We start from the raw sequence: 26,451 nt of genomic DNA, 5'->3' as shown, positions 1-26,451 counted from the left end.
CCTGGGCAATTCATTAAGTCTGTTTGCCTCAGTTTCCTCATCTGTCAAAAGAGCTGGAGAAGGAAAGGCAAACCATTCTAGTATCTTTGCCAAGAAAACTCCAAATGAGGTCACAAAGAGTCAGAGGAGACTAAAAACGACTAAACAACCAGGAGCCTCCCAGTCTAAATTTATGATTTTATGATGGAAATTAAAACTATCCAGGACACTATAAGTGTGGTATTGTCCAGAGGGATGTAGTCTAGATGACTACTTTAAAATTCCTTCCGGTTGATATAATATGATATAAAAAGATTTTCAATGAAGTAATATAACCTAAATGTACCCTTCTCCCTATGTAATCAACCAGCAAGCATTTTTAAGAGGGGCAGGGTAGATCATGCTTGAACCAGTTTATCCTGGAGTCGAGTAAATGCTACAAATCAGATATTGATTTATTGTTTTGTTGATTATCCAGATTTAAGAAAATTAAACTTAAAAGCATGTTGTTATGTCTGACCCTTTGTGACTTTGAGATTTTCTTGGCAAAGATAGTTGGCCAAGTGGTTTGGAATGGTTTGCCATGCCTTCTTCAACTCATTTTAGAGATGAGGAAAATTAGACCAATAGAGTTGTGACTTTGCTTGGGGTCTCACAGCTATTGTCTGAGGCCACATCTGAATTCAGAAAAGTAAATCTGCCAATTCCATGCCCAGCACTCTATTTACTTTACCACCTAGCTGCCCTTAAGTGTCACCTGCACAATTATTTTCCTAAGATCAGACTGTCTAACATTTGCCAGTATACAATTAAGAATATGTAGTAGGTGCTGGGGATATAAAAAATAAAACAGAAATAGTCCCTGCCCTCAAGAAGTTTAGAGTTTATTTGGGAAAGGAAACAAGTGGGTACAATATTGATACATGTTAATTTTGGGGTGAAGACAGTAGCAATTGGGGAGGAGGACAGGAAAATATTCACAAAGGTGGTTCTTGGGCAGAATCTGGAAAAAAATAAGGATTCTGAGAAACCTCAAGAGATGAGGGAGGGAGAGCACTTCAATCTCATAGGGTACAGCCAGGGAGATGAAGTGCTGTATATGAGTAAAACAAAGGCCAGATTATATTATGCTTGGAGATGGGTAATGAGTCTGGAAAAGCAGGTAAAAATTTTTTATAAAGCAATATTAAATGAAATATTAGTAAGAAGTCAAAAGAAAACAGTAATGGGGGGGAAGCTCATTAAGGGGCTATTGACTAATTATTTTGATTTTCATGCATCAAGACATTTTAATTCATTCTAAAAGCATTTTTTTTCTTTTTTCCTTTGTTTTTTTTTTCAAGGCAATGGGGTTGTGTTGACTTGCCCAAGGTCACACAACTAGGTAATTATTAATATCTGAGGATAGATTTGAACTCAGGTCCTCTTGATGCCAAAATTAGTGCTCTATCTGCTATGCCACCTATCTACCCTTTTTTTAATTTCTTTAATTTTAAAAGCATTTCGACAGTGATGAACATCTATTGAAATATAGTTTTTAGGGGCAGAGCCAAGATGGCCACAAGAGTAGATGGTGTCTTAGATGCTTTCTCATAAATCTTCAAAACTAAGGACTCTAAATTTTCGAGAGACAGAACCCACAGAGGGACCCAGTGAGGCAGTTCTCCTATTCAAGGTAACCAGGAAAAAGAGCAGAAAGGCTCTGCTCCCCAGGTTTGGAGGGGCAGCGTGCCAGAGGGATGGCCTGCCAGAGAGAAAACTTCAGCCTCCTGGAGGCAGCCCCAGGGTGCTGGGAGCCCCGGCTCACAGCAGCGGGGGAGTTTCCTGAGCTACGCCCCAGGGAGCACCAGGCACAACTGGGCAGAACAGCAAGGGACCTCTGCCAGGCCCCAGGGCACACAGCAAGCAGCTTGGCCAAGGCAGTCCAGATCCAGGAAACAGAAGCAGGTGGGCTGGTAAGCAGGAGCTCCCAGGGCATGAACCCATTGAGCCTAGGGAGGGGAGTGAAGAGAGAGAGACTGCCTAACTCTGTCCTCTGCCCCTAGAACAGGACTCTGGGGTTCTGACCACATTCAGATCCTGATTGTAGTCTAAGCCCCCCCCCATAGAACAGCAGGGGCCCCCCACCTCGGCCCCATGGCAGAGGGGGGGCACATATGCTCATTCACAGACGAGGAGGGAAGACAGAGCCTCACACACTGAGACCATTGTGGGAGTGTCCCAAAAGCTCAGGGAGCACACCAAAAACAGGCTTAGGCTGGGAAAATGAGCAAGCAGAGAGAAAAGAGGAACACCATTGAGAAACACATTATCTATGATCCGAAGGATCAATATACTCAGTCTGAAGATGAGGAAACACAAGCTCCTTGCGTCTAAAGACTCCAAGAAAAACAGAAACTGGGATCAGGCTATGACAGAGCTCAGAAAAGACTTTGAAAATCAAATGAGGTAGTTAGAAAAAAAACTGGGAAAATAAATGAGAGAGATGCAGGAAAAACATGAAAATGAAGTCAGCAGTTTAGTCAAGGAAATCCAAAAAAATGCTGAAGAAAAGGGGTGGCTAGGTGGTACAGTGGATAGAGCACCGGCCTTGGGTTCAAATCCGACCTCAGAAACTTAATTACCTAGCCGTGTGGCATTGGGCAAGCCACTTAACCCCATTGCCTTGAAAAATCTAAAAAAAAATGCTGAAGAAAATAGCATGCTGATGATGGTGGCCAAGATGGCAGAGAGAAGACAGGCACAGTTCTAAAGTCTCCTGATCTTTCTCCATCTATCATATGAAACAAACCTCTTCAAAGAAATCTGACCCACAAAACCCAGAAAGAAAAGCCAGGAGAAAGAACATCTATCTCAGGATTTGTCTTCCCCAGCAGCAAGGACAAATTAGGGCGGGTGAGTTTGGGCTCAGAGGGAGGATCAGCCCCTGGATCAACCAGATTAACAGCTGAATTGGAGCCAGGAGTCTGAGGACCTGAGAGCCGGACCTGCTGGATCAGTGGTGGGGCTAGATGGCAGGGGTTTGAGTCAACTAGGGAGCAGAGGTGCTGGTGCTGTCCTCCGGGAGCTTGCGGACAGGGCTGGGGGGGGGGGGAGTTCTGGTGCAGGCAAGTGGTGGACACCATCCCTGGGCTCCTCTGGTCTGAGAAATTCAAGAGTCCCATTACAACTCAGATCTCTTCACTAACAAACAAGTGCAAAATACTTCTGCCTCAGGCCCAGGTGTGTGAGCAGAAGAACCAGCCCAGCAAGGAATGACCTCAGGCCAGGGTAAAGCCCAACATTGATTGAAGGCAAAAAGAATTCAATAGCTCCAAATCCTCCCTTCAAGGAAAGGGAGAAGGCCTCAATCAAGGTCACAGACACTCCAGAGAAAGCAACCAGCACCTCCTACTGGCCAGCCAGAGGAACTGCACTCAGTGAGTAAAGCTTTTAGCGATCCCAAGCCCCTGTGAACCAGCCCCCCCCCCAACTCAGGTCTTAGCAAAATGAAGAAGGGTCAGCAGAAAGGTGGATCCATAGAAAAATTCTTGGAAGGGAAATACCCTAACTCAGAGAGACCTGGAACCTCTGAGGAGAATACAATCTGGTCTTCAGCACAGAAAGACTTCCTTGAAGAAATAAGGAAGGAGCTTAAAAATTTGGGAGAGACAATACCTTGCAAGAAGAAAACAAAACCTTAGAAAGTACAATTGGACAAATACAAAAGGAGAATAAATCTCTCAGATCATCAATTGGACAATTACAAAATGAGAATAAATCTCTCAGATCCTCAATTGGACAAATACAAAATGAGAATAATTCTCTCAAAACCTCAGTTGGTCAAATGGAAAGCTCTTTCAAAAGTAGAACTGACCAATTGGAAAAGGAGTTGCAAAAGGTTAATGAAGAGAACTCCTCCCCCCAAAAAAGAATGGAGTCTACAGAAACTAATGACTCCATGAGACAGCAAGTCAGTTAAACAAAATCAAAAAACAGAAAAAAATAGAAGCAAATGTAAAATACCTCATCAACAAAACCACTGACCTTGAGAATAGAGTGAGGAGGGGCAACCTGAAAATTATAGGACTTCCTGAAAACATTGAAAGGAGAAAAAAAGCCTGGACTTAATATTACAGGATCTAGTGATGGAAAACTGCCCTGATATCATGGAATCGGAGGGCAAAGTAGTTATTGAAAGCGTACATCGATCCCCACCAGAAAAAATCCTGAAATGAAAACTCCAAGGAATGTTGTGGCCAAACTCCAGAACTATCAGATAAAAGAGAAAATCCTGCAAGCTGCCAGAAAGAAACAATTTAAATATCAAGGAGCCACAGTAAGGATCACACAGGACCTGGCTGCATCAACATTAAGGGATCGAAGGGCCTGGAATGAGATATTTCAAAGAGCAAGGGAGCTTGGAATGCAGCCAAGAATCTACTTTCCCGCAAAGCTGAGCCTTCTCTTCCAGGGAAAAAGATGGACATTTAATGACATGTTAGAATTCCAAAAATTTCTGATGAAAAGACCAAAGCTAAACAGAAAATTTGGACATCAAACAGGAGGTTCAAGAGACATATGAAAAGGCCAAAAAAAAAAAAAAAGGGGTGGTAAAAGGGGAAAAAAAAATGCAATCCAGTAAGTTGAAACTGGCTATATCCCAGCATGGGGGAAAAAAGATTCTCATGAATCTTTAGAATTGCAACTCCAACAGAGAGAGTATACTTAGCCAGAGATGATGGACATTTATGACCTATCCATGAGACTGCTATCTAAAGAGATGTAACTGCCTTTAACCCCACTTAGGAGAAAGACTGTAATAACTCAGGAATTTTGACTCTATTGACGCTATTCGATAGAATATACTGAACTAGAAGGGACATACACTCAGAATTTTCTATGACTTAGATAGAATGATCTAAAAAACACTGCCTCCTTAAAAAGGGGGACAGGAAAGAGATGGGAGGAGGGAGGGGATTGAATGGGGTAAATCTCATTACACTAAGAGGTACAAAAAACCCTATGGTAATAGAGGGAAAGAAGGGAGCAGAGGAGAAACACCTGAATCTTCTTCTCATCAGACTTGGCTTAAAGTCAACCTACACATACTCAGTTAACTTATAAAACATCTAACCTTTCAAGTATTGAAAGGGGGGAAAGGGGAGGGGGGAATGGAGAAAGGGCATGGGAGGGGGGGGGGAAAAGGGAAAATAACAAAAGGAAGGGAAAAGGGAAAAAGGGAAAGGGGAAAGAAAGGGGAAGGGGTGATATAGGAGGGCAAACACACTGAAGGGGGTGGTATTCAGAAACAAAATACTGGGGAATATGGATAAAGGGGGGAGAAAGGGGGAAAACACAGAGGGAAGATAGCACAGAGGGCAATAAAGAATTAATAATCATAACCTTGAATGTGAATGGGATGAACTTTCCCTTAAAATGTAAGCAAATAGCAGAGTGGATTAAAAACCAGAATCCTACAATATGCTGCTTACAAGAAATTTATTTGAAGCAGAGAGATACATATAAAGTAAAGGTAAAAGGTTGGAGCAAAATATATTTTGCTTCAGCTGAAGTAAAAAAAGCAGGGGTAGCAATCCTTAGCTCAGACAAAGCAGCAGCAAAAATAGATAGCGTTAAAAGAGATAAGGAAAACTTTATCCTCCTAAAAGGTACCATAGACAATAAAGTCATTTCAATATTGAATATATATGCACCCAGTGGGACAGCAACCAAATTCTTAGAGGAGAAGCTGAAAGAACTACAGGAAGACAGAGACAGCAAAACTCTACTAGTGGGAGACCTCAACCTCCCACTATCAGATCTAGATAAATCGAATCATAAAATAAACAAGAAAGAAGTTAAGGAGGTAGATTGTTAGAAAAATTAGATATGGTAGACTTATGGAGGAAACTGAATGGGGATAGAGAGGAATATACCTTTTTCTCTGCAGTACATGGAACTTATACAAAAATTGACCATGTACTAGGACATAAAAACCTAATGATCAACTGCAGAAAGGCAGAAATAGTGAAAACATCTTTCTCAAATCACAATGCAATAAAAGTCATATGCAATACTGGGCCAAGGAGATATAGACCCAGAACAAATTGGAAACTGAATAACCTCATTTTAAAAAATGAGTGGGCCAAAAAACAAATTATAGAAAGAATTAACCATTTTATCCTAGATAATGATAATAATGAAAAAACATAACAAAACCTATGGGATTCATTCAAAGCGACTCTCAGGGGATATATTATAGCACTTAAATGCTTACATGAATAAATTGGAGAAAGAGGAAGTTGATGAACTAAACATGCAAATAAAAAAATTAGAGAAAGAACAAATCAAAAATCCCCAATTGAACACTAAATTAGAAATTCTAAAAATTAAAGGAGAAATTAATAAAATAAAAAACAATGGCAATGGTGGAAAAATAAGGAAGTAACTTTTGTGATGGACTTAAAGAATGTGATCCACCCAGAGTTGGTGGTGTTGGAACAAAAACTGAAGCACATTTTTTATTATTTTTTTTGGGGGGGGGTGCAGGGCAAATGAGGCTGGGTGGCCTGCTTGGGGCCGCGTAGCAGGGTGATCGTTGGGTGTCTGAGGCTGGATTTGGACCCGGGTGCTCCTGGCTCAAGGGCCGATGTTCTCTCTGCCACCCAGCCATCCCTACTATTATTACTATTTTATTTTGGGTCTTTTTTTTCTTTTTTTTTTTTTTTTTTTTTTTTGGTTTTTGCAGGGCAGTGGGGTTGGGGTGGCTTGCATGTCACACAGCTGGGTGATTGTTGGGTGTATGGGGCCAGATATGGGCTCGGGTGCTCCTGGCTCCAGGGCTGATGCTCTGTGCACTGTGCTCCCTGGCCATACCTACAATTATTACTGTTATTTTTTTATTTTAATTTTTTCTCTCCCCTTTACTTTATCGCTCAAGCGAGTCTTTATTTTTTGGGGGAGGGGGTATTTTGTTTACTCTTAAACAAGAATATTTAATTAATGTATAAAAAATTATTTGTACAAAATGAGAATAAATATTAAATATTTAAAAAAGAAATATAGTTTTTAAGTTTGGTTAATACAGATTTTAATTCTTAATTTCCAAGAGCTATAACTAATAGCAGTAACTAATAGAAAAGATTTACCAGACAATCCAAGTATGATCACAGCTCAGCGATTCTCCTGAATCTCCTGAATCTCCCTCTCCAGTTGTGTGATCTCATACTCTTTGACCTCTCTGTAATGCTGTAATTTTTCAGTAAGCTGTACAGTGGTAATGGACCACTAAACATCACTCAACATCTTCTCTTTCATGGTCCCTGAAGGACTTCTTGATACTGTTTTCCTGGTTTTCCCCTATCTCTCTTAACACTCCTCAGTTTCCTTTGCTGGATCTTTATCCAGGTCATGCCCAATAATGGCAGGTTTCTCCCACCCCAAGATTTGTCCTGAGCCTTTTCTTCTTCCACACCATTTCACTTGGCAATATCTTTAGATTTTTTTTTTTTAGGTATTTCTAAGGCAATGGGATTAAGTGGCTTGCCCAAGGCCACACAGCTAGGTAGTTATTAAGTGTCTGAGGCTGGATTTGAACTCAGGTACTCCTGACTCCAGGGCCAGTGCTCTATCCATTGTGCCACCTAGCCGCCCCTCATTTGGCAATCTCATTAACTCTTTCAACTATCATCTCTATGCATATCATTCTCATATCTATTAATTCAGTCCAGTCTTCCTGCTAACTCACATCTCCAAATGCTTATTGGACATCTTGAATTGTTTTTAAAATTTAAACTCAACATGTCCCAAACTGAACTTACCATGTTCTCCCCAGTACCCCTGGCCTCTATTTAAGCGATTCCCTCTTCCTAACTTCCCAGTTACTGTCATGGGTACCACTATCCTTCTAACAAACTTGATGTCATGTCACCCTTAACTCTTCATTCCCCCTCACTCCCATTATCTAATTAATTGAAAAACCTTGGCATATCTACCTTCTTTAATAATACTGTATTTTGTCCCTTTCTCTACTCTCCACCCTCAAGCTTGGACTATTGCAGTAGCCTGCTGGCTGGTCTCCCCACTCAACTCAGCTGTGAAATCTATCTTTCTGAACCACAAGTCTGACCATGTTAACTCCTCTTACCCCACCCCCATAAATTCCTTATCCTTTCTCAAACATAAAATATGGCTTGTCTTTTAGAGCTCTTTGCTATCTGGACCCTTCCTCTTCTTGAGCCAACTACTGGGTTAAACACCACTATTCAAAAGGAAAACAGTCATTGTTCTCAGATTCTCAGGGAACTAGAAGTAACTGGGAAGATAAAATATAAAAGAGGGCTCTTGTTTATGTTCAATTTATGGTAGATAGAAAGGAAAAACCTAGTACTTAGACCAGAGAAGTAGCAAGGTATCTAGTAAGGTTCAAAAGCTCTAAAACCAAAAATGGTTGGTCCTTTATCAAGAGGATAGTGAGATTAAGAGCTAAAGAGGAGAGACTCTGGGAAATCTTCAGTAGAAGTAGGGATCAGAGATCAGTATATAATTATATCCTTTGTCTGCTGTCAACTTGGTAGTAGGGCAATGAGGATGGTTGGAGAAGGGCAAAGTGTTTCTTCTCTCAATGATAGTAGCTGTTGTTGGTCTTTGTTCTTTCAGGCTATGTTAAAGCCATTGTGTAGGATTTGGCAAAGTTCCTGGCTTCTAACTGTGGCTTGGTAGCTACTGAAGGTGACTCTCTCAGGTTCTCATGGATCCCCTTGAATACTTTAGCACAATTAAAAAATCTATTTCCAGTTTAAAATATTCTTCTGACATATATTCAGTAGTCAGGTGATCTTTAGAGTCTCATGCAACAATACAAGATAACTACAAAGAAAAGATTCCCATATATTGCTTATCTCTTCAGTGCCATACTTAATTCATACTGGATTGCTCTTTCTTGGTACCTACATACAGAGGGTCACTGATTCCAGTATTCCCTTCAGTTACTACAGGACACCCAAATAATGTGGTATACATGTCTTTTCTTTTTTAGATGGTAAGTTTCCTGCAGGCAAGAAACACAGATGCAAGAGATGGAAGGGGATTTTTTTTCTAGGTTTTGGCTAGCATCTTCTCTTAAATGATTAAGTACAGTTCTAACTTTTCTTTGGTATTGGGTAAAGTTTGAAGGTCATTTTTAGGGCCAAGTGTATTATACTTAATAATACCAAAAGAATAAAATCAACACTGAAATTTTTATGTAATTTCTAGAAAAAAAATCCAAGACAAGCTTTCCAAGATTAAATTCTTTACATTTCAGAGATGATCCCTTACCATTCCTGATAGACATGACACCTTCCATTTAAATATTCCTAAGCTATATTCAATATCACTTGCAAATAATTGTTTTATAATCCAAAGATGCGGGACAACAACAAAAAAGATAATATATATAGGCCTGATTACTTCCAAACAACCTACCTTGGGGTTCATCTATTCATTACGCTGAATGAATCTATAAATTTTGAAAGGAAAAACATGTCTTATTTAAACCCTTATAAGGAGAACCTCAAAAGTACAAGTGTCTCTGAAGTATATAGCTCCAAGTGATCAGTTTGAACTCATCAGAACACCAAATATTGAGGATATTACTCCAAACAACTGGAAACTATAATTCTTGAAGCAAATGAGTCTTTGTCCATTCTCTTATGGCTAAATAACTTCAATACAACTATGATAAAGAAAATTAGCTTTATTTATGCAAATTAGAAAAATTGGTTTCAATGTTAGAATTTTGATCAAATGTTTAATTCTGTACAATTTACAATAGTAAATATATACAAAACTTATAATAAAAATACAGTACATCACATATTCTGAGCCCCAATGTGTTTGAAGGTTCCTCTATCACTTCAATTTTTAGTTATTAGCAAGGAAAGGCTGTGCTTATTTTGACACAGTGCTTGGTTTGTGCAGAATAATACTGGCATGGAAGGGGAAAGGCAAGGACCACCAACAGTTAGAAAATACTTTGGAGTAGCCAATATGTTCTTAATGTCATTTTATGTCTATAATAAAATATGTTCCTCATTAAAATTTATGTTCCTTTAATGATGTAAAAGTTATTAGTAAATTTGACAGTTTTGTAAATCCATTCCAATCTCAATAGATGGACATGAGTTTACATGTATATTAAGCTTATTAATATGAATATATGCAACATATTAAAATGAACCAAATAATTAGGCTTAAACAAACTCATTTAAGACATACTTGCATCAGACAACTACTAACTTCATATAGGCTTAGCAAATTTCCATCTGAACTGATTAATACAAAACTAAAACAAAAATTCATTCTGATAAAAATACCATTTTTTAGACACTTACTGCTATAGAGCCTTAATGAACTAAAATATATAGTGTATTCTAAAATAATTGGGTAATTTTAGACTTTATTAGAATTTAATTAAAACTATCAATATTACCTTAATCATCTGGTTTAAGGAACTTTACCGTAATTTATGATGTTTGAGGAAACCAGTAACATTTAACATATTTATTTGATGGGGCAGGAATTCAAGTTAGCATTTGTGACAAATTATAAACTGTAGATATATGTACTACAGTTAAGTCTTTTATCTACTATGGTATTAAATAGCACATGTGCTTGGACTGTCAGAAGAAATCCATTTCATTTTCTAGGAAAAAAAAGTCACAGATTCTCAATAAATTTATATTCATGATCTCTTCCTGAAATTCTTGGTAAGGATTCTGACAGAGCTCCTGTCTGGATCAATCTTTCATTTTTGACAATTTCTTGAGTTAAGATGTCAATATCATATAACACAAAAAAGTCCTTCATCAATTTTCTTTAAGAATGAATCAGACTTCGAAATGTATTTGTGCCTAAAACCTTACTAGTCCTCAAGTGGAAATGAAAAGGTACCAACTTTCCATCCAAAGTATTTGATTAAGATGCTTGCAATTCAAATAAGATAAAATCAAAGAAAATTGGTCTTCAATTGAATACTTGAATTTTTTCCAGGGTTCTTGATATGTTTGGGGGTTGTCTTGATTTTGATACTTTCCTGATTGCCTTTTATAGCTGCCTCAAGACGGGCTTTCATTGTGGGAGAAGAAGCCATAATATTTTTAAAAACTGAAGAATACTGGGGCCCAATCTGCATCAGATTTTGCAAAGCAAAGTCATGTAAGTTTCTCAGTATGGTAGATGCTGAGCTCAGAGTATTTTCATCCAGAAGAAAGGAAACAAGAATAGGGAGAATGCCAGCCACCAGCTGAGATCCTGTAAAATTTGAACACACAACATGAACCAGTTCATATATTTATGATATGATATTACATAAAATTCATCTTCTTTGAGGATACATTTTTACTCCTGGGGGGGAAAAACAAAATTTCTTTAATTTCTGTTCCCAAGATACTCTATGGTAAGTAAACTTCCTTTAAGTCCTTGTCCTTTACCACAAGAGTTCAGTTTCCTGACCTCATCTCTTCCTTTGAAAATCTCTCCAAGAGAAGTTGTTCCTTCTACCCCTACTAACAGAAGAGGAGGAGGCTAAGTTTGGCATCATCTTTCCTTCCCACTGCTGATTCCAGACTACAGCTGTTTCTCTGCCACCATGACTCACTATCACTTGTTACTATCACTGTCACTTTTCCTCATTGGAAGCAAACAAGTCTGATGATACTACAGTTTTTCTAAATTGCAAGAGAATTCTTTCCCTTTTCTTAATGATTTTTTTTGTTCCAAAATCACACTTCCTTTCACTCTGTCCTCAGCTAATTTCTACAACTTGAACAGATAGCAGGATGACTTTCCTAATATCTGATATCACAATTACTCATTTCAACTTCTAGCCTCCAGCTACCTAGTTCTCTTTCCCTTTTGCTGCCAAATATCCAGAAAGAGTGATCTATAATTGGCACTTTGAATTTCTCACCACCAGCCCTCTTCACTCTCAAAAATGTAGTTTCTCTATCCACATTCTCCTCAGAAGGGTCCCTCAAAGGTCACCAGTAATTTCCTAAATAAAAACTAATGCTTTTTTTCTTATTCCTAATTTTCATTAACCTCTGCAAAATCTAACTCTTACTTACTGAACCTCTTTTCTTCCTTGGGCTTTCCTATCTTTTTATGGGTCACAGAATCATAGAAATAAGTCTGGAAAATGGTATATTAGATCCCATCTAATAACTAACATTTCACCCCCCGCCCCCGCCACTTTACAATGAGAAAACTGAGGACCAGGACCTAAGTGGCTTGTCTATAGTAACTGCAGGCATTGAGTTGGAGTTGGAAGTCAGGCTCTGTGTAGAATTTGCATGATGCTTTGTAAACTTCAAGGTTCTATGTTAGCTGTTATTGTTATTGTTACCAGGTTCTTTCCCACTGTTTTAATCCATGGCTTTCCTACCAGCTGCTAGTTTTCTCTTAACTTCATAAAAAGAACTTCTGCCTCCTCTTTTCATCTTCCTGATCTTTAAAATGTTAGTTCATCTGATGGCTCTGTCCTTTATCCTGCTCTTCTCTTTTTCTACATTCTCCCCTACAGACCAACAAATTTACTTATCCACCCCTGAATATCTTTTCTTATGTCACTGAATCTCCAATCTCTCCTATGAGGCTCAAGTGCTTTCTTTGTGTTTCCTTCAGCCCCTAGCACATGGCTTTGAACAGAGCATATACTCAACATTTTCTAAATTGAACATGACATTACAAGAATAGGGCATAATATAACACAAATGTCTGATTTCCATTTTTGTTTCAAAGTACATCAAAATGAAAATTTATAATTGTTTATACTAACAAACTTTTCACCACAACTTAGCTGCAATGCATAGAAGTGGGGATGGGGGGAAATGGACTTACGGTGCTGTTCTTCAGCAACTGGCACAAGAGCTTTTAAGACTTTGATACCTTCTTGAATTGCCTGAAGTTCAGTAGCATCTTCAGGTTTTATTTGATCTGTCTCCTGCAGTTTTCTCACAATGGGTGATGCTAATGAATGAATATAAGGGTAGGATACTGCTGGGTTTGGATACTGAAAAATGGAAAGTAGCAGCTGATAGCACTTGATTTGTACCTAAATGGGCAAAACATATGGACGATTACAATATGAAAAGAAAATAGAAATTACAAACTGGAGAGAACTCTAAGAACTTTAGTAGTTGAAACAAATTCACCATGAAAATGTGATGAGGACATAGCAAAACACAATGTTATTTATCTTGAAATCTTTTCTCAATTTATTTATAGTAAAGTCTGAGCTCTAGCACATATTTAAACTATCTTATAGAAGGTAATCTTCCTTTCTCAATTAAGATGATTCTAGAAATATTTGGGAGATATAGGAAAACCACTTAAGGTCAAGTTTATACATATGACATTTCAGCCTTGAAATCAGTTTGAGATTCTGATGTAGAGAATTATGAATGTGGCAGAAATAAAATCTGTTAAATGGGTGGAGGTTCCCCACTCTTGAGATCCTGCCTCCCTTGGACACAGTTATTTGTATCTTGTCCCTATTTTTCCTTTCACTTAATCTAGTCTTGGATGCTGGTGCAGCAGGATATGACATGTTGAACTTGGAGATTGGGCACCTTGGGACAGGAGGGACCAGTACATGACCTGCCACTGGGGGATGCCTAGCTCCAAGGTGTGGGTCCTGTCTAACCTACCCCAGAAGGGCATTTAAGAGGAAGTGCTGCCCCTTCAACCTTCTTGCTTCTTCCAGTCTTCCATTCAGAAGGATGGGGGTTTCTCTGGCTCTTCCTTAATCCAGGTGGAGCATGTGGGTCTCCCCATGTGGCCTGGTTAAACTAAGCCCCATGGCTGCCTGCCCTTTTCTCTTTCTTTCTCAGACTTCACCTGGCCTGTCTCATGATGTTTATTGCTTTTCTTACTAATTTTGGCCAATATAATTTGAAACAATATTTTGCCATAATAAAATCCGGACCAGTTTTAACATCCCAGAGAACTGTGAATTCCTTTTTCAGTGGCCTTACATCTTCTATCTTCAATCTCTATACCTTTAATTAATCAGAAACAATTCCACCATTTTGGGGAACAATCATGAATCATACTCAAATAGTTAGGAAACTATATATATATATATCCTTTGCAGAACAAAAAGAATGTTGAATACAGTGAAAACAATATTGTTTGCAGAGTAAATTAATAATCAAGCTATTCTGAGTACTATGAATATTCAGTTCAACTAACAAAGGACCTACAAAGAAAGATGGACCTCCACAGTATGCAGACTATAGTTTTACATATATATATGCATATATATATATACACACACACACACACACACACACACACACACACACACACACACACATATACACACATGGGTGAAATGGTGGCTTTCTCTAGTGCAGGGTGATAAAAAAGCAAGGGAGATAGCTTAGCACTTAAAAATATAAGAAAAATGAACTAAATTAAATAAAAAAATAAAGTTATGGTTTGAGGAATATGTGATCAAATTGTGGTCAGACTGCACAAGTTACATACCTTTATATAACATAGCTCCCTTATGATTAAGGTCTGTACTTGACTGGCTGTGCCAAACTACATGGAAGTGTAGTATTATATAGTTTTATGATTCATTGTAAAAGGAGGATATGGGATTAAAAAATAAAATTAGTTTTTTTAAAAATATATCTGAATATCTTCTAATGGTGGGATGTGTAATTTACATTTCTTCTTAAGAATCAGAAATTGGTTCCTAATTTTTTTTTTGGAGGCAACTGGATTAAGTGACTTGCCCAGGGTCACACAGTTCATAAGTGTCTAAGGCTGGATTGAATTCAGGTCCTTCTGACTTAAGGGCCAGTACTCTATCCATGATTCCTCTGTCTTAGAAATGGAATTGATTAGTTCTATATGAGGAGTTTAAGCTTAGTAAGTCTATAATGATAATGACTTTTGTATAGTTTGTGAAATCAATTTCATTATTTTATAGTCCACCTCAAGTGAGGTATGATTGAAGGAACAGACTGATTCTTCCTTAGATTCAACGTAAAAAGTCACAAATGATCACTTGTAAATATTTCTAAACAAATTTATTTCAAGTTACTTGGTGTTTCTTGTTCACATTTAAAAGATGGGTGAACTTCAGCACTAGAGAATGTTTTAACAATAACATTTTAAAAACTGAGCCATAAGCCCTTTTCAATTATTAATTGAAACTATTTGTTCTCATCATTTAAAAATAAATAAATAAAAGTTCCAGGTCTTCTGACTACAATTAATATTTTTTCTATTGTATCACATCATCTTTCAAAAAGCATGAACTTTGCTTTGGGTTCTTGAAGTGAGGTGCATGATCTATGGCAGATTTTACTAGATTGCAAAGTCTCTGAGTAGTTGTGGAATTGTCATGGGGAAAGGAGTATGGTGGGTCAGGTAGCACTCAAGGGAGGGCACAAATGAGAATTGGAATATTAATTGGCAGGTGAGTGTGGTATGCACTGTTGGTAGGAATATGTAGATTAATGAAAAATATGGTCTCTTAAGAGAAGGGAGGCAGAAAGGTAGTAAACTGGAAAAGATCAAGTTCACTTACTACTGAGTCTTTTAACTCAAGTGAAACTTTAAACTTCTCTATACAACGCTCTTGCAGGCACTGGAGAGTGGTCACTTCTGGACTTGAAGACAAGATAAATACTGTTATGGCAGTAAGTAGGCTGATTTCATCAAGTTCTTGCTGTGCTCCATCTACTAAAGAGAAATGATTCATTAGAGACAAGGCTCTGAACACAGAATCCCAGACTAAGGAGCACAAGGGTCATAGAGATCACCCTGTTCAAACCCTTCATCTTTTACACATTAGGAAACCAAAGTCCAGAGAAATGTAGTGACTTGTCTAAGGTCACTAAGGAGCAGGAAGTGGTAGAGTTTGGACTTAAATTAGTCCTCTTGTTCTAAATCTCACATTCCTCTCCTCCTGTCCTCTCTCTCCAACATTCTACCTTATCAGGTGCTTCAAAATGAACCAATGACATCCAAGTTTCAAGATTCACCCGTCATAACAACTCTATTTTACTAGCATAAAATATTCCTCCTGTCTGAAATACCATCAGTAATTAATCAATGGCTGTTAAGGACAGGACCAGAACCTAAGAATTCACATGTTGTTTGCCTATGCACATGGCCTAGCAAAGACATGAGGCCATAGAGCCATCTTTATGTTTGGGGGTGGATGGGTGGGGGTGGTGGACAATCAAAAATATTTGCCATGCTGCAGATTTTAAGATGTACCTTCTGAGCTATTCTAGTGTCAATAGTTTTCTTTAAATGTATTACTGGCAGTTAACAGCAATATATCATTATGATCAACTTAAATGACTTGTCTGTTCTCAGCAATGATCCAAGACAATTCCAAAGGAATTATGATGAAAAATCTTATCCACTGAGAAAGAACACATGGAATCTGAATACAGATGAAGCATGTTTTTAAACTTTATTTTTCTTGTTAGTTTTTTTGCTGTGTTTTCTTTTGCAAAATGGCTAATATGGAATTAAGTTTTGCATAATTGCACATGTATGATCTTTACCAAACTGCTTGCTTTTTCAATGAAGGGAAGAGGAGGGATAGAATGGAACTTAAAATTTTTTTTAGAAATATAAAAAACTGGGGTGGCTGGCTAGGTGGTGCAGTGGAAAGAGCACCGGCCCTGGAGTCAGGAATACCTGAGCTCAAATCTGGTCTCAAACACTTAATAATTACCTAGCTGTGTGGCCTTGGGCAAGCCTTGCAAAAAGCTGAAAAAAAATATGCAAAAAACTGCATTCACAAGTAATTGGGGGAAAAATAAAAAATTAAAAAGAATAAAAGTTAAAATTTTTTTATTACTTCTAATGGGAAAAATATGAAAACTAAAAAAATAAAAGAACTGTTAGGTTCATATTTAATTTTCCAAATGGAGAAAAACCAAGAAATTCAAACCCCACTGGAATATGTATTCTATAGTTGGGACATTTTTTAAAATAAAACTTCTACTGGATACATGGTAATGAAAGGTAAAATCTAAGTAATTAGGTGGAACAGTGGATACAATGGAAGACTCAGCTTCATGAATTCAAATCTGGCCTTAAATACTTTTAGTTATATGAGACCCTGGGCAACTTAACTCTGGTTGCCTGTTTCTTCATCTGAAAAATGAGCCAGTGAAGAAACTGTCAAATTGTTCCAAAATTTTTGACCAAATCCACCCCCCCAACAACAACAATCACAACAACCACCACAACCACAACAACAACTACCACAACCACAACCAAGAACTCAACCCCAAATGGGTCAATACAGAGTCCAACACAACTGAAACAAGTGAACAACCCTTAAAATTTAAAATTGATCCATAACATATCTCATTAGCAAATAAAAAAAAAGCAGCATTTGTACTTATGAATCATTTGGGTCTCTTTCCTTAACTTTTATCTGAGAAGAGAAACAAAAACAGAACTTTTTGCATTTCAATTTATTTCACACTTTAATTTTCATATTCTAGCAAACTATTAGGCCTATTTTATTATAAAGTAACATTAAGCAGGAATGTTAACCACAGATAAATTATGCTAGTTCTATTAATATTCTATAACAGCACATACAAAATCAAAATAAAATCCTATGGATAAAAAGATGCTATTTTAATAACATTTATTTAGCAATTTAAGGTTTACAAAGTACTATACAGCATTATGTCATTTTGTCCCCACAACAATCCTGTGAGATAGATGCTATTATTATCATCCCCATTTTACAATAAGGAAACTGAAGCAGACAGAGGGTAACTTTTCTAGGGTCACTCAGCTAGTTTGTACTTATGGGTGAACTTGAACTTGGATTTTCCTGATTCCAAGTCCAGTGACTTAAATGCTTCCTTTAATAAGTCTTAATCTCAGTGATCTCTGGTTATTATTAGTTCCTTTAGAAATACATGTACCCCCTTTTAGAATTATAAAAAATAAAGCTCATTTTAAGTTGTTTTTACTGAAATCTAGTGAGCAGGCAGTGAAAGAGGAACTTGAAATTTTTCTGGTAAGGTTGTTATGAATATAGGACTTAGGAACCTGGAAGGGACCTCTGATGTCATCTAGTCCAGCCCTCTCAGAAGAAGCAGAGGCCTAGAAAGCCACAAGGTAATTAAATAAGCCTTCTGGTTGATTTGTGGCAATTAAAGTCCTGGCATCTATAATTTAGATTGTTTATACCTGAGAGATGACAGATCAGGAGGAAAGACAAAAGGTTTCTGGTGATCTAAACAGCTGGTACTCCTAAACTTTTCAGGGTGCAGATGCTATAAAAATGCAGTAGTGAGCAAGAATAGTTAGGTGGGGACAAAATCAATAGAGGACTGCAATTCCACCAGGAAAGGAGAATTAAGGAATTTGCTCTAGGGATCTACAGAAACTGCATACTATTTGTGCTTCTGTTATAGTCAATCAACAGGTATGTGTAAACTAAGTGTGAAATCTTTCTGTAAAGATAGAAAGGTAAAGAGCTACAAGAATATTTTGTTTTGGTTGAAGTGTTCTCTGTATTTATGGAGCACTTTCCCTTACTTTAGGTGCCATATTAATAAAATACTCTCCTGGTTATATTAAGAATTATTGTCTCAGAGAAGAGGCCTTACAAAGGCCTACTTCAAAAAAATAACAGAGTAGCAGGAAAAAAGGACACTTCCACTGAAAACCAATATCTCTCTATGCCATCTAAAGAGATCTAAAAAATACACCAGACTAAATCCTGACTGGGAAATTCAAGACAAAAACACAATGAAATCATTTTCTAGCCCAGTCTGACGTTGGGAGACAAAGAAAAGAGTGAACACTGGGGATGGATCAAGTGCAGGACAGTCTGAGCAGCTGGCCATGAGGTGCACAGAGGTGTGTAGGATGCAGAGATGGTGCCAACTAATAGTTCTGTTGTTCAATGCCCAGTTCTGGAATACAGATCTAGAAAGGACTGAGAAATGAACCCATGCTTTGGAGTGGTATTCTAGGGCAAGAAACACTCCCCATGAACAAAACAACAAGTGAGTTAAAACACAAGCAGCAAGTGTATGGCATGGACCCAGGGGAGTACAACATGGTCTGTTCTAGCTTCGAGCCTCAAGTCTGAAGAGGAATAACAAAGGCAGGTGTCTCAGAACAAAGGGAAGCCTATATTTCTGTCACTGAATCAGTTAAGCTTTTCAGTTGGCTGACAGAGGTTGAGTCTAGCAGTGGAATACTGAAACTCCAAATGGGGTGGGCAGAGAGCACTGTTGCTCAGGCCCAAGGCCAGGTCAGGAGCTTCAAATTAGAAGGGCAACAATCAGATTTTACTCTGGATCAGATTAGAGATTACTGGAATAACACAATTACTAGAGCACTAGAGATTACTGGAATTAACATAATACTCAATATCCTAAGCAGTGATAAGACTGATTAATCCAATCATCAAGTCTTAAATTAGGAAGTAGGCTGGAAGTATGTGCAATCAAAAAAAAAAAAGAATCCCCCCCATAAAAAGCTATTAAGGTGCTAGAATACTCAAGACACAAACCAGAAGAAAATGACTCCAAAAACATCTACAAACACCTTGGGCACATAGTCAACCTTATCCAAGCAATAAACTTCATGAAAATTAGAATGGACCAAAGAGGAGCTAATGATTTTATTAGCAGCAAGAAATAAGACAAAATCAAAAGATTGGAAAAAAAGAATATAAAGTATCTCATACCAAAACAAACAAACCAAAAAAACCCAACCAATCCCCAAACCAAAAAAAGATCAAGGAGAAATAATTTAAAAATAACTGGGCTAATAACTGAATAGAAACTAGGTAGAAATTAACATCTTACACTGTATACCAAGAAAAGGTCAAAATGGGTACATGAATTATACATATAGAGTGATATTATACACAAAAGTTTTTTCTAATGTAATGAGAGTGTAAGTATAATCTATACAAGCAAAGGGGAAAGGAGGGGGGGGGGGGAGTGGCAGATACTTGAATTGGAGTCTAATCTGAACTAGCCAAAGGAAAGAAGAATACACAAACACATATGGACAAACAGCTGAGTACAGAAATATCTTTCATTCAACAAGAAAACAGTGGGAAGGGAAGAAGGACAATTAGAGCAAAAGAAGATTAAGGCAGGGATTAGTCCTAATAGTCCTAAAGTCTAAATAAGGATATACAAAAAATAGTTATAGTTCCTTTTATGTTGGCAAAAAAAAAAAATAGAACTTGAAGGGGATGCCCATCAATTGGAAACAGATGAGCAGATTTTGAGAAAAATATGGCATATAAAAGTGAAGAAATAATATTCTGCTGTAAGTAATGTTGGAAATGGTTTCAGAAAAATTTATGAAGACCTATATGAACTGTTACTTAAGTGAATAGAACTAGGAGAACAATTTCCACAATAACATACAACATGGTAAAGACATACAAAAAGGACAGGAACTTTGATCTAGTCATAATGGCCAACCAGGATTTCAGAGAACTAATGATAAAAAATGCTGCCAATCTTTTTTGAAGTGAAGGATTAATAGCACAGAATAATAAATATCTTTTTTGGTCATGGACAAATGCAGAAATTTGTTTTACTTAATTATATATGTATTTATAACAGGGATTTGATTTTAGGGATTGTAGGGAGAGAAGGTAGATTTTTGATGACTTAAAAAAGGTGATAGTCCTCCTGTATTCTGCCTTGGCCGAATCACACTGGGAGTATTCCATTCTATATGCCATATACAGATAGGGAAATTGACAGATGGGTACATGTGCAAACAAAAGAAAGCAGGATATACAGAGTACTTAAAGAGAATACTTTAGGAAGACCATGTTAGGCTGTCTATAATATGTAAAGAACTACCATATTGGGAGAATAATCTTATTCTGCTTGTCCCCAGATAGAATTAGGATCAGTTAATGGAGATAAGAGAGAATCATATTTTGGTTCAATATACAGCAAAAACAATCAACTGAACCCACAAAATAAAAGACCTTCACATGACTTAGAGAAAAGAGACATACAGAAAATGTAGAGAGAAGCTTTATACTTTGGATACAGTTTGAACTGAAGGTTTTATAAGGTACCTTATAATTTTTAATTCTATGACTGATTATATCCTAGTCAACTGGCCTATGTTTTTTCACATCTAAAACAGACAGAGTTCTATCCTAGTATCCCTTTCCTAAAATTCTTGTGCCCTTCACTATTTCCATCTCCTTTTGAAATGGGTGCAAAATTCCTTTAAGGCACAGTACCTTTATTGGGTCAGCAATGGTAACAATAGTAGACCTTTTTAGAGTATGTGAGTTAGTTAGAATTTGCATGACATTTTAAAAATCCGAAGTATATGTTGCAACAGTCTGATTTTTTTAAAGACAAACGAACAAGTACATTCTAAAAGATTTTTAGCCCACATTTCTAGAATAATTTTGTGGTCTTGACAAAGCATTTTACCCATCATGACAAATAAATTACAAAACTGGAAACATTCGGTATTTTGAGATTGTAAGTACGGCCATAAAAGCAACTTATCTGTCTTCTATAGTTCCTAGATACTGGAAAAAAAGGTAATATTTCTATTATCTATACTCTGACATGATAAAAATATCTAAAGAAAATGCAATTAAGCTTAAGAGGAAAAGGTAAGACATGAAACCCCCTAACACAGGATTTTTAGGTATGTGAATAAAGTACAGAATATACTGTGCAAAAGAGAAACATGTCTCATATCAAAATGAGACTTAGATGTAACTAATTATGCTACCAAAAGCTATTATCAGGGACAAAAAGACACATGACTGAGTAAATACCGTGTTAGGAGAAATCCTTTCTTGAGTGAATTCAAAGATGATATACATTGATTCTAGTCAAAGAAGTTGCCTTTTTTACTGTTTTTGGAGAACCTGATGTCAAAGTAGGAGTAAAACCCACTTTGTGGTTTTCATTTCCATCAATCTAAGAAAATCAAAAACTTACTGTCAGTCAGTCTTCCTTAAATAATTCTAGTTTTTTTTCCCCTACCTACCTACTGACTTTCAATAAAAAGTTTTTAAAAAACCTTTAACATTTTTTACATTTTATAAAATCTAGCATTCAGCTTAGAACTTTTTAGCCTGGGTACAATTAAGGAATAGTTTTTTTAATGTTGCTGTTGAATTATTTACTCATGGGCTTTTATGCCTACTCATACATTCTTTTTCCATTTGAAATCTTTATTAAAAATAAAATGTGATTTTTCATCCCTTAATGAGTTTAAAAATATGGTTGTGCAGCATTGTATAATCATGGAGTTTTTCTGTTTTAAACTATATTAATCTTTTAATTTAAATAAAAACAAGAGGTTAATATAAATTTAAATAAAGCTAAGAGAACTGAATTTCAGTACTGGATTTCAGTACTAGATTTAAGATATTTAAAACACTCATGAATGGTTAGAAAAATCACTTCTTTATAGCAGTGTTTTTAAATACTTTAACAGTTCATAGGAAAATAAAATATCATATAACTAGAGTAGACTAAGTAACATAGTCTTCATGGTATCAAATAATACTAGAAACAAGTTAAGAAAAGTAACCGGTTTAGCAAACTCAAACATCAAGTTAATTAAACCAGTCAATAAGTTATTTCTACCAGGAATTTTCATTTTTAAAAGAAAGCAAAAGTTATCATTTGGGTAGAAAGCTTTACCTAACGTCATTCCATTAACTGCAGAATGCAGAGTAGGATACTTTAAGTAGATGGAAGAATGGAACAATAATGCAACCTGACTTCAATGGAAGGGAGTTAGCTTCAAGAAAATGCTGTATTAGATGATAATGGGATTGGATGGATTTTGAATTTTATAAAGGTAGTGCAGTGGAGGCAGGGACAATTTTTTAATATGCCTAAGAGCTTTTAAAAATATTTCAATAGCTCCAAATGACAACTGCCAAAGAAAAAAGGAAACTGAACCCTGATGGGTAGTGATTAATCAGTCACGCTTCTATTTTTTATTAAACATACTGTCTCACTCCTCAACACAAGACTGCAGGACATTTAGCTCCTATAAAGGTTAATGGTTAAACTAAAAATGCAATTGTGTCTTTAGTTCTCTACCTACATGCACCTACGGAACAAATATCCAATGAGTATTGACAGTTTTATCAAATGAAAGATTTCAGAGTTTGCTATAATTTTATTTAAATTTAAAAGTCACAGTGAATTATGCAAAAACCTGATTGCCCTAAAAACAAAACTGGGCAAGTTTTGTTTACAAACAAAGCCTTAATTACCTGGATCCCAGCAGTCTAGGATTGTTGTTAAAGCCCGTCGAAGAAGGCCAGTCCAAGCAGTGTGACTTTTTTCTGCTCGAGCCAAGGGAGAAGACAATATTGCTTTCAAGGCTTGTAGAGCAGCTGCAACAGTAAAAGAAAGCTGGCCTCCAGGTAACTTCACAGCAGTTTCTCGCAGGACCCCAATTATAAGGTATAGAATAGTAGGGAGGACCGAAATGCTTCCTGTAAGATAAAATGCATTTTCCTAAATTTCACATGTTTATAATATGCCTGAAAAGCCACAACAACACAATCGTTTTTCAGTAAATCTATGATCCAATAATCATTTTATGCCAATAAATTATTCCAGGTTAAAATATAATTTATTGGGGCGGCTCTAGGTGGCACAGTGGATAAAGCACCGGCCCTGGAGTCAGGAGTACCTGGGTTCAAATCCGGTCTCAGACGCTTAATAATTACCTAGCCGTGTGGCCTTGGGCAAGCCAGTTAATTCCATTGGCCTTGCAAAAAAAAATAATTTATTGCTATTGGGATATTTTTGCTAAAGGATTTTAATAACATCAGTGATATGAACTTTTTAAGGCATCTATAGCAATAATGTTTCAAAAATATATAATTAATTTTTCAGATTATACTTGGTATTTTAAAAATATAGTATCTAGTGTTTGTTGAAACAGGATCTAAAAGTTATGAACTATTTTAGAAAATATTTAAATCACCTCTTTGGATAAATCAGAATTGATAGTATTAAAATGCTACTATTGACCTCCTTGAGAGAGGATATGTATCTGCATTTGACGTATTTGTTGAAAATTTAGAATAATAGGAAAGATTACTGTTAGAGAACCTGGGGTAAAATCCCACATGTTACTTATATCTTGTTCATGGAACAGAAGTCAGTGTTACTCAATCAAAGAGTGTGTCTTAGGGAGAAAGGTATAAGAAGACTAGAAAGACAGGAAGAGGTTTTGTTATAAAGGGCTCTGAATATCAAACAGAGAATTCTGCATTGATCCTGGAGTTGACAGGGAGTCATTAGAATTTTTTTAGAATACTGATTACGGTAATAATCCAGGCCTGAGGGGAAGAGGTCTACTCTAAAGGAATGGGGGTGCTGGAGGAGAGAAGGCGGCATATTAGAGAGATTCTGCAAAGGTGAAATTGAAAGGCCTTGTCAATAGCTTGTATATGGGGGACATGGAGTCCAGCATGACTTCTACAGTGTAAGCCTGAGGAACTGGGAAGACAGAATTGCCCTCATCAAAAATAGGGATTGGGATATTCAACACAGATCAATGTATACCAATGAAAAGACTAACAGACTGCCTTCTGTGGGGGGTGGGGAATGGGGAAAGGGAAGTTGAGATTAGGGAAAAAATTGTAATAAATTAATTAAAAAAATGGGGATGGGGGAACCTAAGGGGGGGAAAATAATGAATTCTGTTTTATACAATTTGAATTTAAGAAATGTACTGCATATCCAGTTAAAGAGCTCAGTTGGAGATATGAGATTGGAGTCAGCAGACAGATGAGGGGCACAAAAGGGAGATTTGAGAATCCTCACCATAGAGATGGCAATTAAGATGATGAGATCACTAAATGAAGGGGGTAGTGCCCAGGACAGAGGTACACCTATAGTTAGAGGATGTGATCTGGAGTAGGATGCAGCAAAGGAGACAAGAGGAGCAGTTAGCTAGGTTCTGGAGGAAAACCAGGAAAGTGTGGTGTCCTTAAAATCTAGAGAGAAGAGTGTCAAGGAGGGAAAGTGATTAGCAGCGTCAAAGGTGGCAGAAAAGTCAAGGAGAATGAGGACTGTTAAGTGGTCTCTTGGACTTGTCTTTTTGAGTTGCCATATTTTTCAGAAGCACTGGATCCACAGCATGCAGGAGACCCTAAATATGTTAAGGACAAAGCTCTCCTTGCACTGACATAATTTGTTGCTGTACCCTAAGCTGAACTCCTTGTGTGTCCTAGGAAGGCAAGACAGGCAACAGCCAATTTGTGCCAGGCTGGGATAATGCTTCTGTAACATGGGTTGTTTGCAGATAAGCAGACTCTCTTATCTTCATAGTCAAGTGGTTCACAAGGGAAACCATTGCTTTGCTTTTCCCCTTTGGAAGGGGTATGACACCTTTGTTCTCCCAAGTCCCACTCCTTCTGTTATATTGCCATTATACAAATTTCTGCAAGGACCAAGAATTCTTTGGGTTCCACATAGATGTTCATTTCTTTTGCAATAAACCTTTTCACATAAGTTTCATGACATTGTGAGTGCCTGTTGATAAACTGGGAATGGTGACTATGATGAAGGAAAGTGACTTAAACCAGTCAGAGGGTTCAGATGCAGGATAGGCACCAATATCTGGTTGGGCAAGTTTGACTTCTCCCTCTCTTTGGATTAAGTGCCCCATTAGAAGAGAAACTGGCCCCAGTTGACAAATGGTCAAAGGATATGCAAAGGCAATTTACAGATGAGGAGATCAAAGTAATCTATAGCCATATGAAAAAATGCTCTAAATCATTAATTATTAGAGAAATGCAAATTAAAGCTTCGCTGAGGTACCACCTCACACCTCCTAGATTGGCCAGTATGACCAGGAAGGATAATGATCAGTGTTGGAAGGGATGTGGGAAATCTGGGACACTATTACACTGTTGGTGGAGCTGTGAACTCATCCAACCCTTCTGGAGAGCTATTTGGAACTATGCCCAAAGGGCAACAAAAATGTGCATACCCTTTGACCCAGCAATACCACTACTGGGTCTATACCCTGAAGAGATGAGGAAAAAGGGTAAAAACATCACTTGTACAAAAATATCTATAGCAGCCCTATTTGTGGTGGCAAAGAATTGGAAATCCAGTAAATGTCCTTCAATTGGGGAATGGCTTAGCAAACTGTGGTATATGTATGTCATGGAACACTATTGTTCTATTAGAAACCAGGAGGGACGGGATTTCAGGGAAACCTGGAGGGATTTGCATGAACTGATGCTGAGTGAGATGAGCAGAACCAGAAAAACACTGTACACCCTAACAGTAACATGGGGGTGATGTTCAACCTTGAAGGACTTGCTCATTCCATCAGTGCAACAATCGGGAACAATTTTGGGCTGTCTGCAAAGGAAAGTACCATTTGTATCCAGATAAGGAGCTGTGGAGTTTGAACAAAGTGCAAGGACTATTCCCT

The 26,451-nt window shown here is 37.3% G+C and overlaps 1 protein-coding gene across 12 annotated transcripts in view; it reads right to left on the bottom strand.

Moving 5' to 3' along the window:
* Positions 1 to 9,682: 9,682 nt before the first annotated feature.
* HEATR5A (HEAT repeat containing 5A) overlaps positions 9,683 to 26,451 on the bottom strand; it is a 168,258-nt gene continuing 151,489 nt past the window's right edge. For 7 of the 12 annotated variants that reach the window (XM_074235357.1, XM_074235364.1, XM_074235362.1 and 4 more), the window contains 4 exons: positions 23,261 to 23,485; positions 15,545 to 15,699; positions 12,841 to 13,054; positions 9,683 to 11,253 (listed from right to left, as the gene is read on the bottom strand). In XM_074235357.1, coding sequence (XP_074091458.1) covers positions 10,949 to 11,253; positions 12,841 to 13,054; positions 15,545 to 15,699; positions 23,261 to 23,485 — 899 coding nt within the window. In that variant the 3' untranslated portion in view covers positions 9,683 to 10,948. Of the gene's footprint in view, positions 11,254 to 12,840; positions 13,055 to 15,544; positions 15,700 to 21,799; positions 21,945 to 23,260; positions 23,486 to 26,451 lie in introns of those variants that run through there. The other 5 variants (XM_074235360.1, XR_012478151.1, XR_012478150.1 and 2 more) reach the window with 5 other exon arrangements.

The sequence above is a fragment of the Macrotis lagotis genome, chromosome 4 (genome assembly GCF_037893015.1).
Source record: "Macrotis lagotis isolate mMagLag1 chromosome 4, bilby.v1.9.chrom.fasta, whole genome shotgun sequence".
Taxonomy (NCBI): domain Eukaryota; kingdom Metazoa; phylum Chordata; class Mammalia; order Peramelemorphia; family Peramelidae; genus Macrotis; species Macrotis lagotis.
This window is presented reverse-complemented; position numbering and strand designations above follow the sequence as displayed.